We start from the raw sequence: 16,494 nt of genomic DNA, 5'->3' as shown, positions 1-16,494 counted from the left end.
GAAATTGTATTATGATTGTTAAATCATTTATACATTACGTGAAATGAAATTATATGAATTAATCAGTTCTGTATAAATTTATTTGAACACTTGAATAATTCCTATATGAAATGTTTTAGTTTATATAATATATATATATATATAAACAATTATTGAATGGAGGCAACAATCAATAAAATGCTAAGATAAATTCATTTTTCAAGTATACTCTATAGGCTTTTAAATCAAACATTAAAGGATTCAAAAATTACAAATCGATCATCTCAACAATCCTCATATCTAAAATAAAACTATTACTTAAAAAAAAAAACTCATGCAAACAATAATAATTTGTAGATACTACTCGATTAAATTTAAACCAGCCAAATCAAGCCTAGATTGATTCCACTAGGAATCATCTGTCAAACAAAAACTTAAGAGATATTCGATGTGGAATCCTCGTTGCCAGCCCTTGCTTTCAATATTTCTTTCATTTGTTTGAGATTTTCTCTCACCACGTACAACAAATTGTTGACATCTTTAGGGTCCATGTTAACAGAAAAATCTTCCTTTTTCATTTCATACACCTTAATTGTCAACTCCTTGAACTTGTTCTCTTCCCTTAGCTTTTGAAGTTCCTTCATCTTCTTAATTATTAATTGCTTGGTGACTTCTTCTTGTGTCACCATGTTTTTGGGTTGCTCCTGCACAGATAACTTTCTAAATTGTTCAAAGGTTTTAATAGCAGCAACATGATTTGGATATATCAGAGATTTTTTGTGGTAATCACTATAGACGCCAACAATCTCAACACCATGAGAGGCGTTGAGTTCTCGAGCCATTTTGAAAAACTCGTTTCGTGCTTTTTGGTATGCAATTTTTCTTTCAGTGCTCATTTCCTTTGTCATGGCTAAAAAGAAGTAGGAGAATATATTTTAGTAGATATCAGGGGTGATCAAATGACTTTGTTGATGTTGTTGTTATTGTGTGTTTCTTTGCCTAGGATTGACTTCTATTTATAGGGGAAATTTAGATTTTAATTTTTTTTTGAATAAGTTGAAATAGAAAATGTGTAATTGTCATACCTAAATTATTTTGGGATAAAATTAAATTATGATAGATTTGATGTCAAGTTAAGTCTAAAGAGACATGGAAACAAGGGAGATATTTTACACAACACGGATGAAGTGTAAATCTTGAAGTACGGGTCGGTTCATATGTCCCATAAATTTATGGGACTTAAATTTCATGTATCTTCAAATTTATAATTTTATTTTTAAGAAAATAAGCAAGAGTTGTAACAACAAAAAATGATAATAGCCAAGATAATTGTTAAAATGATTTCATTATTGATTTTAGCATTAGCTAGTCCTTCTCGGCTCAACAAATATTCGCAATTTTTTTTTTACATATTTTAAAGGCAAAAAATAAAAAGCGTAAGAGCAATAAAGCTAAAAAAGTGTTATAAATAGTGACGAATTTAGAACTTTAAATAAAAAGGTTCATTATTTTTTAAAAATGAATTGTAAAAAAAATTGTATTCTTAAAAAAAAATATTGTAATTTGAAATGAGCGCATAATACAATTCACTTCTTTAAAATAATATAAACTATAAAATTAAAATTAACAATATATTATATAAAAGAGAATACCTTTACGTTATTTTTAATTTTTTTCTCTCAAAAAATAATAATTAATATGCTAGTGCAAATGGCTTTTAAAGGAAGAATAGGTATAAAAAGAATGAGAAAATTTCAGAAATAGCAAACATAATAAATATAATAAGGCTCTAAAGTTATAATTTCGATAATTGTGCTCTATAACTATAATTCTGCTTGCTATGGAGGCTACTGTTTGTATATTTCACTTGCAAATATACAAATAGGGTAAATATATTACAAATGGAGATTGTTGTTTGTATATTTTGCTTGTGAATATATATACAAATAGGGTAAGTATATACAAATTTTGTAGGAAAAATTACTTGAATAAATACTTTTTGATATATAATTACTGATTTTAGCGATATTTTTTATTTATTACCATTCATAACAATATATAGCAATACTATGATAAATTTGCAATATGTATTAAAAGTGAATTATGTATGCAATATATATGTATTATAAATGTTTTAAAATATATTATGCTTGTTTGGTAAAAAAAATTTGACACATTGTATTATAAGTGTATTAAAATGTGTGATACATGTATTATTCATCAATAAAACTTATATTATATGTGTTTTATAAATTACTCTCCGTAATATGTATTAAAACTGTATTATACATGTATTAAAAGTGATCAAGTGAAAAAAATATTATTGCTATAAATGATAAATATTTTCTTAATTTAGTATATTTATGTAAGTTTTCCAATTTTGTATTTATACATTTGAGAATTTTACAGAACTCCGTTTGTATATTTCGATTGCCAATATACAAACATAGTAATTTATTATGAATTTTTCATAAATCATATACAAATAGTTAGGGTAAGCATATACAAATTCTGGATTTATACAATCAGGAATCGAATTATACAAATTCTTAATTTATATAATCACGCGAATTATACAAATTATAGATTTATACAATTAGAAAATTGAATAGCAAAAATTGAGAAAATTGTAGCTGCGAATTACAATTTCATTAAACTTTAGCTATAGTACATAATATAGGCTAAAGGTTTGCTATTGTACAAAATTTTCCCTAAGAAGACCCACATATTATAGGTTCTTAAACTTTAAACATAAAACAACACACACAAAAAAAGTTATGTTTTGATGCAATTTTAGGATAAAATTATTAAAATGGTCCTTAATATATTATAGGTAATTGAAATAGTCCTTAATATATAATAAAAATGTTCAATTTAGTTATTTACCCTAAACTTAATATATTTGTCCCCGAAATCTATTAAATATAACGATTAACCCTATATAACTTACAAAATCCATCATTTTTACCTTTTTTTTATTAGCTCAAAGATAGAGTTCCCCTTCTGTTTTTTTTTTTTTAATTACAAACCCCCACCCCACCCCCTCTCACCTCCCCCCCCCTTTTGAATAATCAACATTGCATATTTACCTGTATATATTGTGAAGACACAAAAGCCCTAACCAATTCAATTATTCAATTCGATTCGATTCCTTTGTGGTTCATTCTCTCGAGTTCGTCCCTGTGAGTGCTACAAGGTAATTCTTTTCCTTAATTAATACCCCATTAGCTTCGATTAATGTTAAGGCTATTTTGTTAATCAAGATTCGTTTTTGTGGGTTTTGCAGTTTGTTAAGGGGATGAAAAGGGAAATGCCATGGAGTGATGATGAAGAAGACGATTCATCCTCCGATGATGAATCTTCAGCACTTGATACTGATAATGAAGACAATTCGGGGTCTACCAACATCAAACGTAAACTTAATAATGCTTCTTCCTCCAAACATAAAGGTAACTCTTTTCTTTCATTTTGTCTCTCCAAAAATCCATTTTCTTGAAAATTTTAACTGCGGTGTACAGGCCAACTTGTGAGACCCTCTACTAGATGAAGATGTTTTTGCTATCAAAGAAAAGGTTTAATTTTTTTCACTGCTTACATGGTTAGAAATGTAAAACAGAGAAAGTAATCTGCTATAATTGTTTACCCGATATGGGTAGCTGTGTTTACTGTTAGTTGTATAGCTTAAATTGGAAAAGAAGTATGATCATTTGTGTTCATTGGTTTCGATAGAAATAGAATACTGATACTACCACTTGCTTATTACTAGAATTTTGGTTCCAGTTAGAATTGTTCCCTGTTCCTTCATTGGGAAGTCTAAGGAATTATGTTTTTTTTTTTAAAAATTCTAGCATAGTTTATTATGGTGATGGAGATCAACATAGATGCATGGAATAAATCCCCGAGGAGTAGGCTTCCCGATGCTGAACTCTATTCCTTAGGTTCGGAGGTTCATAGGTTCTTAGGTGGAGCCTTATGTTGTAGGGCATAGTTTACTATTTCGATGCTTATGCTACTACTGAATTGAATATGATAATATAGTCAAACAAAGGGGCCTTCAAGACTTCCATCTTCTTACTACTCGCTCCAAGTATTCGACTAGTTGGGTCGGGTACATCAAGAGTTCTTATGCATTTCCACGCCCCTTTGAGACCCCGAGAAATGGACAAATTCCTTTTCTTAGGAACACATACAACTTTCATCACTACAAAAAGGATAATTCACCACAATCCATGAATTTAAATTTATAGGGTCTCAAATTCGACCCGGGGATCTTAATTCAAGCCATTTTTGTATTCTAGCATCAATATAGTTCTGGTTCTATAGCTTATTAGGTCGGTGTGTATGGGATGCTACTGTACTTACTGGTAATTTGTGACAATGGGTACTAAGTTAGTAGAGTATATTGTATGATCATTTGGGGATCCTTTGCTTTTGATAGAATACTGTAGCTCTAATATGATACTACAGCTTGTTCATGTTCTTAAGTTCTTAGGTACAGTTAGAGTTGCTCCCATATCCGTATTTAGGAATGGTAAGCAATTATCTTGTTGTAGTTCTAATTTATTCTAGCGTCTATCAGAAACAGTTTTTCTCCTATGAGGTAGTAGGGGTAAGGTCTGCGTCCACACTTTATACTCCCCAAACCCCTCTTTCTGCGACTACACTATGTTGTTGTAATTTATTCTAGTGATGGAGAACCACAGATGCATGGAATAAATCACAAGACACTCGATGATATCTGTGAATTTGCATAGGCTTAAATACTAGGATTCAAACAATTAATTTCAAGTGTAGCGTTAATATAGTTCTGGTTTTATAGCTTACTAGGCAGTTTAAGTCGGTGTGCATGAGATACCGCTGTACTTACTAATCATTTGTGACAAATGACAAAGGGTGCAGAGTAAGTATGAACATGCTATATTTTCAAAAGTAATATCAATGTGTATATAAGGTTCAAGCAGAAGGCCACATACTGCTGAAGGCTATATGTAGCACTGTATAAATAACTTAGGATAGTACCTTTGTTGTTGGACTGCTTCCCCCAGTCTTCAAAGTAGTTTGTCGTCCTGTATACCAGCAAAAAATATCAATTACTTGATGCTTAACTGTTAATTTTGTCTAAGCTCAGCTGAATCTGCAAAGCGGAAGAGCAAAGGTGTGGACTTTGACGCTCTAAGCCGCCACGGGTACAGAGGTGGATTATCTGTCTTGAAAGTTCCACCACCCAAGGAACCGGATCAGGAACAGAATTGGTCTTGGTCAAGCGGGAAGGAAACCCGGGAAAAAGAGAAGGAAGAAACTTATGAGGAGCGTCAGAAGACGAGGGCTGCACTTGCGGAAGCAGAGGAACTTGTTCATGCACGAACTCAAAAAGAGAGGAAGAACTTTTCTTTCTCACAGAAGGAGAAGAGGAAGAGAGATCTTGGTCAGGCTAGCAGAGGGAAGAGTTACGTTGAAGAGGAAAAGAGGCTGCTTAGGGATAATGGTGTTTACTCTGGATTTGATTCTTGATTCACAAGCTGTTCTTTTTAGCAGTGTTATCTTGTAAAAGGTTGTAAAAGTTAGCTATGACTATTGGGCACACGCTATATCCATAAATATTGTTGTCAGCATCAAAACGAATGTATGATACCTCCATTGTCATTGCACGAGTATCAACAGATAAATCTAATCAAATTTGATGGTCCAATATCCATCTCATGTTCAAGATTGTTGTACTTTTTCCAGTGGCTTTGCCTTTGCTTGTTAAGTTCTCAAGTCCTAAGTTTTGAAAAATATGTTAATCCTAACTTCCTATAGTTTACCTATTATACGCAAAATGTGTTCATGCCAAAGTATTCTTCAAAAATAGCTACTCCCTTGGCTCAATTTGTATAATACTGCTCTTTTCATTTCGAAACAACTGTTTCCCCTGAAGCAGTATTTTCTGACTAGCATTTTTGGGCATCTTATATTATTAGACAATTAACATCATTTTAATGTTCACAAATGAAGTTACATTCTTTAAATCTGATACGGTATCTTTCTGCTAAACTGACTTTCTAACAATTATTTTAATATTTTTCACCACTACTGCTACAATATAATCAAGTTAAAAGGTTTTAACAATCCCAGCTCCGTCACTGCGTACAATGGAGCATTTTGTTTCACAAGTACAGAAGGTAACAGTTGCCATAACTCACAGTAGGTAAGATTAAGGTTCAAATCTCAGAACTTCCAATTTGGAAAATTGAAGTTCTAAACACAACAGCAAATACTTAAATAGCTATGGTTCCGTGGTTGGTGGTAAAATAGAGAACCACAAACTACAATGTGGCGTAATACTAAAAAGTTCTCAAAAACCAAAAATTTCATAGATTTTTCGTACATCTCCACCCAAAAATATGATACACCACCAATAAACAGCCTAGGTTGATCAGTAGATCCTCTCTTGCCCTGAACTCCAGTCAAGCAGAAACCTCTTCTGAAACGTAGGCCATCCAGGTTTACAAGAGACGGAAACAATCCTTTCGACCCAGGCACAAAATCTTGTCTCGTTTTTAAGTTAGATGTGCCCCTATTTTGTTCTCCAGATTAGACAGTACGTTTTCCGGAGAGTGATTTGTGAATTGCTCTGATGGTATTTGGAGTAGTTCTGCAGCAACCTCCTACCAGGGATGCTCCTGCCTCACACCATTTATTAACATAAGGAACAAAATCTTCATCTGTCACCCCGGTATTACTCTGCAACATAGAAAAAAAGACTATTAGGAGGATAGATTTGAAGTAATTAGTCCTTAATCTTCATCTGTTATCCCAGTATTACTCTGCAACATAGAGAAAACCAATATTAGGAGGATAAATTTGAAGTAATTACAGCATGGATATTAGTAAGAACATCTTAAAACCACAGGACCACACAGCTGATGATTAATATTTCTAGATTTAATTAACTATACACAGGGCACAAAGTACTTTAAAATTCCTGGTTGTATTAAAGCCCAAGGGCCTAAGCTGTTTTGTTTTGCTTTCCTCTTTTCTAAGGGAAAAAACACTGAAACTGAAGTGGCTCTTCTCCAGTTATTTCATGAGCAGAACGTTAACTTCTAATTTCGGTTTACTTCATATTCAGTATTTAAATATCTTTTGCTGTCTTGAAATGACTTTCTTTTGTGCTTCAGGCAACATCTTTAGCTACCACATAAAGTAGAAATGGAATTTTTTCACATAAATGCTTGAATGTTGAGAATTACAAAGGTTGTAGACCATCATATTGATTAGCAAATGTGGAGCCTAAAGCAAAAGATGAAAGTGACTTTTTTCGAGTTCGTGTGTGAACAACTATCGCAGGGGTTAGCACAATTGTCAAAGGTTGTGGGTTTTGGGTCTTAGGCACAAATTTGATCCCTGTGCCAAGCGAACTAAGTCCGGTATTTAAGTGGTGAAGGGTAGATGGTTGGGCCCCATCATCCCCGAGTGCTGAAGGTTGCGGCTGGCCCAAAGGGCAGGCTCAACATGAATTTCTTGTTCATTAAAAATAAAAAAACTCATCAAGGTTTCTATTCATCATCCCAAGTTGTCTGCAAGAAAGGAAATGACATAGTTTCTTTCCTACAAGCCACTGACTAGGAATAAGCACATAAGTGTTGTGTTGTAAATCAAGAATCAACAAGCCTTTTCAGTGACACTCAATAGGTACAGCTAAAAAGCTGAAAGTCGATGAGGAGAAATACTCACCACCCACTCCTTCCGAATGCCATCGTAACTCTCACCACTGTTGGGATATATAAGGATTGGTTTTGTTGTTACCTGAGAAATGCAAGTGAAAAAGTAACAAGACTATATTAGAACAATAGATTTATACAGAGCTATTGTTAAGTATATAAGAAAAATAACCTAGGATAACAACCAAACTAAGCTTCGCTTGAGAAATTTCCATTTGCTTGTCTAGACCCACTAGGTTTCTCCCTTATGGGGGGGGAGAGAGTTAAGAGAAGAATTTGAACACTTATCACAATTTCCTTGTTATTTTCCACCTATAATCCAAACAAGAGAAAAATAAAACAACACTTTCTCATCTCCTGCTGGTTTCTTTAGTGCCCAGAGGGAACTGAGGCAGGGAGACCCTTTTTCTCCTTTCCTTTTCCTACTTGCTATGGAAGGGCTGAACAATATGATCAAATCAGCTAAAGTGAGGGGATGGCTCAGAGGTATTGAGGTCAGTGGACCTGAAGTAGACAGTGTGGAACTTACCCATCTACAATATGTTGATGATACCTTGATGCTGTGTGATGCTGAAGAAGGCCAACTAAAGATACTGAGGGTGATCCTAGTGTTGTTTGAAGGGTTTTCTGGTCTACACAATAATTGGAGGAAAAGCTACCTCTATCCAATTAATGAAGTACACAACATGAAGCCTTAAATGTTATTCTGGGAGGGGAAATTGGAGCACTGCCTACATCGTATCTTGGGATGCCTTTGGGGGATAAATCTGAGTCATATGAAATCTGGAACAATGTGGTTGAGAAAATGTGAAATGAAGCTAGCAAGATGGAAATCACAATATCTCTTCAGGGGTGGCAGGTTGACCTTGATTAATTCTGTTCTTGATTCACTACCAACCTATATGATGTCAGTATTCCCAATTCCCAAGAGGGAATCAATAGGTTGGATAAAATTAGAAGAAAATCCCTCTGGCAAGGAAACAATGACAGAAAAAGCTACAACTTGGTTAAAAGGGATGATGTGATGGTGGGAAAGAAGCTTCAAACAACAATAACTATACTAATCCAAGGCTTTTAAACTTACCAGTTTCAAAAAAAAAAACATCGAGATCTGGGAATAAAGAACTTTATGAAGCAGAGCAAAACCCTTAGGATGAAATGGTTGTGGAAGTTCAATAATGAAGAACATACCTACTGGAAGGAAATCACTAAGGTAAAATATGTAGAGGAAGACAACTGGATGACCAAAGAGGTGACTACACCATATGGGGTCAGTGTATGGAGATCCATTAGATCTTTGTGGCTTGAGTTTAAGGCTAACACAAAGATCAAAGTGGGGAATGGAGAGACAACAGAATTTTTGGAAGGATGTTTGGCATGAGACAGGTAGACTAGAGGCCTTGTATCTTGATATATATTCTCTAGTATCCCACCAACAGAAGACCATAGTAAATCACTAGACTCCTCAAGGGTGGAACTTCATCTTTAGAAGACAATTAAATGTCTGGGAGATTCAGAGGGTAGCAAATTCTTTCAACACCTCAGGATGAAATGGTTATGGAAGTATTCCACAGAACAAAACCAGTTGTGGGGAAGAGTTATCAAATTTAAACATGAGCAGATGGACAACTGGATGACCAAGGAGGTCACTAGTCTTTATGTTGTAAGGCTATGGAAATTTATCAGAGTATTGTGGAGTGAAATGCAAGAACACTCCAAGATAAAAGTGTCTAATGGGAATAAGACTAGCTTCTGGAATGATAAATGGCATGAAGTTGGCATTTTGAAAGTGGTGTTTCCAGATATCTACAACCTAACTAATCATCATCTCAAAATAGTGGCAGAGATGTGGTCAGCCCAAGGATGGAATGTCAGCTTTAGAAGACAGATGAATGACTGGGAAATCAACAGAGTTGCTGATTTTTTCAACACTTTGAACCAGTTCTCAGGTCTCCAAACAAGAGAGGATACTCTTATGGTGGCAAAGTAATAATAAGGGGGTATACAAGGTTAATGTTGCTTATCATCAATTGAATCAGTCCAACTACCAGAATCTCAACTGAACATGGAAACTGATATGGGAAGTCAAAATTCAATATATAAAGTCTCCTGTTTGTATGGCTATTAGCAAGAGGAGTTGAGTTGACACTTGATAATCTACTGAAGAGGGGAATTCCCATGTGCTCTAGATGTTTTTTGTGTAAAGAGACTGTTGAGACAGTCAACCACTTATTTCTACAATGCAAGTTCACAGGCAGGTTATAGAGTATTATTTTGAACCTTAAATACCTAACATGGGTCATGCCAGGCAAGGTTTCTGAAGTTCTGAGAAGCTGGGATGAAGTAGGAGTAATAGCTAAAAATAGGTGTAGGTGGAAACTCATCCCCACATGCATCTGATGGACAGTGTGGAAGGAGAGAAAATCCAGATGCTAAGAAGGTGTAGAAAATGAAGTGCAGATCAAACTTGACTTACTGCCCAGTTTTTAGTGTAACCAGTTATACTATAATGAGTCTACGTCTATTGTTGATGTACTTGATTCAATATAGATAGAGATATAAGCATTCTAGAGTCCCTTTTGTAATTATGGTTCAGTACTACCTAAGTACTATTCTGGATAAAATACAATGTTACTGTTTATCAAAAAAGATTCTTTCGACACCATTGGGCAATTTAATGGACTGGAAGGGGGTCAAGACATTTTGTGGTGGAAAGGCAATCAGAAAGGCAGTTTTAGGTGGGTTGTGCATACAACTGGCTGAGCCACCCCAATCAGCCTCAAAGTCACTAGCCATGAAGAGGAATCTGGAAGTCGAAATCTCACTCAAAGTGGCTTGTTTTGTCTAGCTGCCAGCCAAAGAAGTTGTACTGACTCAAGACAACTTGAAGAGGAGGGGGATACCTTTATGTTCTAGATGTTTCTTTTATGGGAAAACTGTTAAGACAGTTAACCATCTCTTTATACATTGCAAGATCACTGGCCAAATATGGAGGTTATTCCTTAATCTTAAGGGTATGTCATGGACAATGCCTGCCAAGATCACGGAAGCAATCCAAAGTTGGGAGGAAGCAGGAAAGCAGTCCAAGAACAGAGACAAATGAAGAATTATCCCCGCTAGCATATGGAGGGCAATATGGAAGAAAAGGAACTCTAGAGCTTTTGATAGTATAGAGAATAGTATGCAAAAAGTCAAACTAAATTGTCTTATGCTACTATGTTTTTGATGTAACTAGTTATACTCAAATGATCCTATCTCCAAAATTGATGTACTAGACTCAATTTAGGAAATGATAGTAGGATTTGAACTACATGTTATACATATTGACCAGTACATTTTTAGTAGAGTCTTTTGAGGAATATATAAAGTTACCAGTTTTTAAAAAAACCACTTTCTCTCATTCTAATTTTCCTCCATTTCCTTTTTTGTCTCCTTTTCCAGATTAAAGTTAGAATCATTTGTTTTTTCTTATCAAGAAAATTTCTTTAACATTTGTTCAATGTAGCTAGTTTTCACCTTTGAACTGCTAGCATTGCAAAAACTAACATGGGGCATCTGCAATTACCCCAAGCACCAAGAGGAGTTCTCTAACCACATGTATACATAGATAAAAAATGAGAATCATCCTAGTGTAGACCTTCAACAAGGACACACATATGGCTCCATGACCCCTGAATATGAAGGCATTATAGCCCAAGACAAGTAGGTTTTATAGGCCCAAAATTGCTGAATATGTTATCACCACAAGTGCAATATGACAGAAACTTGTGTTTCCACGTGTAAGTAAACCAGTTCTCTTTCCCAGTTCCTTCTTCCTTTCTGCTTATGGCTCTTGGTGGTCTGTGAATTAAGGGGTCGTTTGGTAGAGTGCAATAGAAAAAATAATGCATGCATTAGTATTACTAGTAACTTGTTTGGTGCACTTTTACAACTAATGCAAGCATTAGTGATTTTTTTTAAAAACTACTAGTGCAAGCATTAGTTATACATACTATTTGTTACTAAGGTATGTATGACTAATATATGGAAATCCATGGTATTAGTAATGCAAAGGGTTCTAATGCATGCATTATTATCATGGTTAAGGACACAATTACCCCTCAAAACCTCTTCAACATCCTTTCCACCATATTTGTGGAGGATATTTTTGTAAGCAAATATATTTTTAGAAACTATGCAATGCATGTTATTTTTAATACACCAAACCAAACATTGCATAAGAAATAATCTCCCCATACCTAATGCGAGCATTACTATTGCCAACATCACTAACACACCACATGCAGCATTGACCTTATATGCCCTACCAAACGATCCCTACGTGTAAGTCAAATAATGAACATGCAGACAGATGGGGATACAATAAGGAATGAACTAAAGACATGATTTTTTTTGAATTCTGACAAATATAAGGTTTCCTAAGATTGGGTTTAACTTGTTTTGATCATTTTACTTCTCTGGAAGGTTCATCTTTTAACAAAGATTGAAAGATGTTCTTGATTGACCAGATGGTCGGGTTTGAGTTTTAAAAAAGCGATCAGAACAAGAAATAATCCAACTCATTTTTTCGTACAATATCCATCTTCTCTAGTAAGCATAAGCAGACACTAAAAGTGTCACTTTAAACCCACAAAGATAAACAGAATGAAGATCAGGAAAATGTAATGAAAAAGTACCTGCTTGATGGATAGAATAAGATCCAGAATAAATCTAGGAGGGGTACAGTTGATTCCAACAGCTAAAACTTTTTCACATGATTCGCCAATTGCAGCACATTCTGACAAGGAATCACCACTGACCACATTTACACCGTCTTTGGAGTTGAAGGATAACCAGGCAGGAGTCTTTATGTCTTCTTCCTTAAGAAGCTCAACAAAAGCCTGGGCAGGTGCTAATAGCTGTCAATCTCAAGCTCTTAACAAAAGAATACAAACTACTACTCCAGATAGACTGCTTCACAGCATTATACTGTGGTATTAACTTTTTCTATTGTCACAAACAGCTGTGTTTCAGATAATTATTGTCCATATAAAGAATGATAACAGAAGCATACCACTAATTTCTACAAGTAGTAAAGGCAATAAGTAGTATCAAAAGATCTCCTCAAAACTTACAACCAATAACGACCTTACCTGAGCTTCCAGTTTATTTGGCACGGTCTCAAAAGCTATTAGATCAGCACCAGAGTCTGCAAGAAGCTGAACCCTTCTACGATGAAAATCCTTTAGAAAGTTGAGATCAACCGCATCCCCATATTCCCCACTGCAAATTGATAAGCAAGTCAGTTTCAAATGCATGGAAGGCTAATAGTGGTTTGTGCTTAAGAGGCAAAGAAAATGTTAATGAGACCAGGTAAGAATTGTCAGAAGAATGTCATGGGTGTTAGTGAGACAATTTTTATGCTCTAACCTTGAGTTGACTACAAACTAAAGAGTAGTTTTGCAAAAATTTGGAGCAATATTCCCAGAATACACTTTAATGCACAAAAATATCAATAGTTACAGGGATGACAGGGAGCTAAACAAGAAACAAGGTAAACAAAAACGCCTCTAAGGAACAAGCAGATAAGCATCCTTACAGCCCATAAAAAATCCAATATTCCTTTATTTAATCAAGTAATAAAACTTTCATTAAATGGAACTGCAGCATACAAGTAGTACACAAAAAAACCCTTACGTTCCTACCATAGAAATCACATCAGACCAGAGAAAGGAAGAAGAATAAAGTCCTAATTTTCTTAAAATTACCTGTATTCGGAACCATCAGCTAAATAGGCCCCATAACTCCCAACAGATGCTGCAACTAAGATAGGACGTTGTTTGAGAACCTTTCCATCAGTGCTATGATCAGCTGAAGACTCACGGCATCTATTATAGTAGACATCACGTGCTTCACATGCAATCTCGACACTTCTTTTGAGCAAGGATTCACTTTCTTCTATAGAATATCCTTTGGCCTTAAACCCCTGGATGGTTGCCTGTCCAAAAAATGAGAAACCATGAAACTAGTCGCAAGGACATAGATAGAACTTGAGATGCATTCATGCGCAATAGATCATGCATATGAGATACAGAGAGGAAGAATAATTGCAACTGACAAAAGTGGTACCTGATAAGATGAACTGAGTATTATATCTGCACCAGCTTCAAGGTAATCCAAGTGTACCTGCTCAATTTAGTACACCAATGAGCCATGTAATAGAACAAAGAGAACAATTTCATGTACCTCAAATATTTAAGTGTGGTGATAATTGATATCACACTAGTTTCTCAAAATTTTCCAGCAAAGATTTTGATATGTGATAAAAGCATAGTCTAAACCGTACAACAAAAGCCACAAAGGATACCGAAAAGGGAAAGAATCAAAGAGAAGATTGTCAGTTGCCAAATGTTGAGATCTACTGATTCATTTGAGTTGATTATGTCAAGAGCCAAGAACTTTTAACTATTCAAGATGAGGATCATCACATTCAAAATTATATCGGAGATTGTAGACGTGGTAACACTTAATTGTTCACAATTCTGAACCACAGCGTTTCTGTTGAAATTTCACACCTGTACCACATTGATATTTTCATCAAACAAATTCATGGGCATACCAACAATTCCGATCATATTATCGATATTGGTAATACTATATAGGATCTTTGCGATGTTGCATTCCATTATTCCAGAAACTGTTCTTATTTTCCCATTCCTATAATACATAATAAATAACAGTTCCAGCAATTTTTAATAATACTTCCTTCATTAAAAAAATTGTGAAAAATGCACATATTCAAAATTATCAAAGTAATTTCTCTGATCCAGTGCCTCAATACCTATTTCACCATAAGGAATACAAATTGGCAAGAAGTGAAATCCATAAATGAAAATAGGAACTTCTCTAGCAACATGCATTTGTTGAAAGGTTTCAACCTCTACAAAGAAGAGATAAGTCACTATTCTACAGCAATTTTGTAACAATTGGAGCAGCGAGAAGCAAAAGAGTATTAAAAGGAGAAAACAAGAAGAGGAGGAAGTGTTATGCTTTTACATTAGGTCTACTGAATGGTTGAAGGGGATTTCCAGACTTAAAAAAGATGGATAAAAGGTCTAAGGAAGCTGAATAAATGGATAAACTAGGGGTAAGTTTGTTCAAGTATCCTTTCTTTCTTTTTTTAAAAGGAAGTATAATGTAGAATTAATGATTTAGCAGAATATTTACAGCCTTATTTTCTATTTTATCATCTATCATTTTTAGTTATTATCCCTTCATTCTTATTGGATTTGCCTTAGTGATACAGCAGATGAAGGAAAATTACTAGTATTTCCACCACCTCCTTCTTGGTTTCCCCAAGAAATTATTTGAGGCATAATTGTTGTTAAGAAAGAACTACTGTAGCTAGTTGTTTCATTAGCAGAATATAGTTTGACTCAAATGTCTCATTTTAAGATATTACATCTCTACTTATTTTTTTTGAAAATTGGGTATTCCTGGATCTTTCTTCTTTCCAAAAGACAGAGAGAGATAGAGAGAAGCTGAATCTTTGCTATTTGAAGAAGTATGAAATAGGTCAGTCTCTCCTATCGAGTCAGGTGAAGATGCAGAATCAAAAAAGAAGAGAGAGTCTCAAAAGGATTAGTTGTTCATAAAGTAAGCTACTTTTCATGCATTTGTTTGACAATATGTTCTATCTACTTGTATGAGATAGTTCCCAGAAAAGACAAAATCTCTGAAACATTACCAGAAAGTCTATCATTATGCAAAACAAAGATGCTGCCAACAACCCCCACACCCTCACACTTCTACAGAAAAGGGAAACCTAATAAAAAATCCATATGGTGGTCCAACTTATCCACATAACCCGTGCTGTAAAGCTAACATCCTAAAGAACTAATCTTGAAAAGATAACCCTTTTCGCTAAATCCACTAAATTGAATAAGCTAGTCAGTAACACGAAACAAGACAAGTGAAAATCTGTTAGAATACAAAAAGGTTACTGAACTACTAATATTTTTTAAAAAAAACAAAATCTATTCAGCTTAGTATAATATAATAGAGTATTAAAGATATGGTTGAAGAAGCATACAGCGCGGACAAGGTGAGGGTCAGTGAGGAGACATTTAGCGCTCCAAAGAGGGTCATTAAGGTCCGCTCCATGACGTTCCAGCTCCGTCGCAAAGCCGCCGTCAATCACGGCAACGCCACCGCATTTGTGGAGGAATTCTTTGACGAGGGAAGAGGAGGAGGAGTTGGCATTAACGTCGGAAGTACCCATGGATTCTCGTAAAAACAGTGACGGAGACGAAGAGAAGTCAATGCAAATTCGGCGTGGTAGTTCACCGGCGAGAAATCTCAATTGGTTGGGGATGTAGTAGTTGGTAAAAGAGATGGAGTAATAAATTGGGAAGATCCGAAATGTCTCAATACTTGGAATTACAAGTTACGAATATTTTTTTCATTTAAAAAACACATTTAGATGCACTAAAATTCCCCCACTAGCATGTGTCAGAAGGAATTCGAATCATATGAATTTATTGGTGTGAACTCTAAACTATATGTGTGTCAACGAGTCGAGTCGAATATGAGTCTACCAAAAATTGGTTGAATAAAAATAGATAAAGTATTCAATTCAATTTATATTTTAAATGGTTAAAAACGAGTTACTCAATGAATAATATGGATACACATACTATAGTAGAGATCTTATTAAAAGCTTTTAAAAAATAGTTTATTTTTACCCCATGCCCTCCCTATCCAAAAAAATGTATAAAGAATTTAAATCTTTTTCATAAAAAAAATAAAATTGAAGTGTTTTTTTTTTATCACC

At 34.7% G+C, this 16,494-nt stretch overlaps 2 protein-coding genes across 3 annotated transcripts; one reads left to right on the top strand and one right to left on the bottom strand.

The window, feature by feature from the left end:
• The first annotated feature begins 3,255 nt into the window (after positions 1-3,255).
• On the top strand, positions 3,256-5,686 carry LOC125812304 (uncharacterized). Its single transcript, XM_049491819.1, has 2 exons — positions 3,256-3,428; positions 5,108-5,686. Exons 1-2 carry the CDS (start codon positions 3,278-3,280, stop codon positions 5,488-5,490), a joined length of 534 nt encoding a protein of 177 aa, XP_049347776.1. The 5' UTR covers positions 3,256-3,277; the 3' UTR covers positions 5,491-5,686.
• A 486-nt stretch (positions 5,687-6,172) lies between these two features.
• On the bottom strand, positions 6,173-16,229 carry LOC125812188 (homocysteine S-methyltransferase 2). Of its 2 annotated transcripts, none has more exons than XM_049491713.1 (7): positions 15,754-16,229; positions 13,791-13,847; positions 13,430-13,659; positions 12,815-12,944; positions 12,359-12,562; positions 7,696-7,767; positions 6,173-6,702 (listed from the first exon to the last, which is right to left on the bottom strand). In XM_049491713.1, exons 1-7 carry the CDS (start codon positions 15,940-15,942, stop codon positions 6,553-6,555), a joined length of 1,032 nt encoding a protein of 343 aa, XP_049347670.1. In that variant the 5' UTR covers positions 15,943-16,229; the 3' UTR covers positions 6,173-6,552. The 2 variants fall into 2 exon arrangements, with proteins under 2 accessions (XP_049347670.1, XP_049347678.1); XM_049491721.1 differs by having other exon boundaries at positions 7,699-7,767; positions 15,754-16,090.
• Between the last annotated feature and the right edge of the window lie 265 nt (positions 16,230-16,494).

This window comes from Solanum verrucosum, unplaced genomic scaffold (assembly GCF_900185275.1).
Source record: "Solanum verrucosum unplaced genomic scaffold, falcon-dt-bn FXZP01000235.1, whole genome shotgun sequence".
In the NCBI taxonomy this organism is placed as follows: domain Eukaryota; kingdom Viridiplantae; phylum Streptophyta; class Magnoliopsida; order Solanales; family Solanaceae; genus Solanum; species Solanum verrucosum.
This window is presented reverse-complemented; position numbering and strand designations above follow the sequence as displayed.

Bases quoted from the DNA above. Each gene is read 5' to 3' on its own strand.
- LOC125812304 (XM_049491819.1), top strand. From the start codon at position 3,278: ATGAAAAGGGAAATGCCATGGAGTGATGATGAAGAAGACGATTCATCC. The intron at 3,429-5,107 runs GTAACTCTTTTC...GTCTAAGCTCAG, and splicing joins TTCTTCCTCCAAACATAAAG to CTGAATCTGCAAAGCGGAAG.
- LOC125812188 (XM_049491713.1), bottom strand. From the start codon at position 15,942: ATGGGTACTTCCGACGTTAATGCCAACTCCTCCTCCTCTTCCCTCGTC. The intron at 7,768-12,358 runs GTACTTTTTCAT...TGCATTTCTCAG, and splicing joins TTATTCTATCCATCAAGCAG to GTAACAACAAAACCAATCCT. The intron at 6,703-7,695 runs GTGAGTATTTCT...TCTATGTTGCAG, and splicing joins GCATTCGGAAGGAGTGGGTG to AGTAATACCGGGGTGACAGA.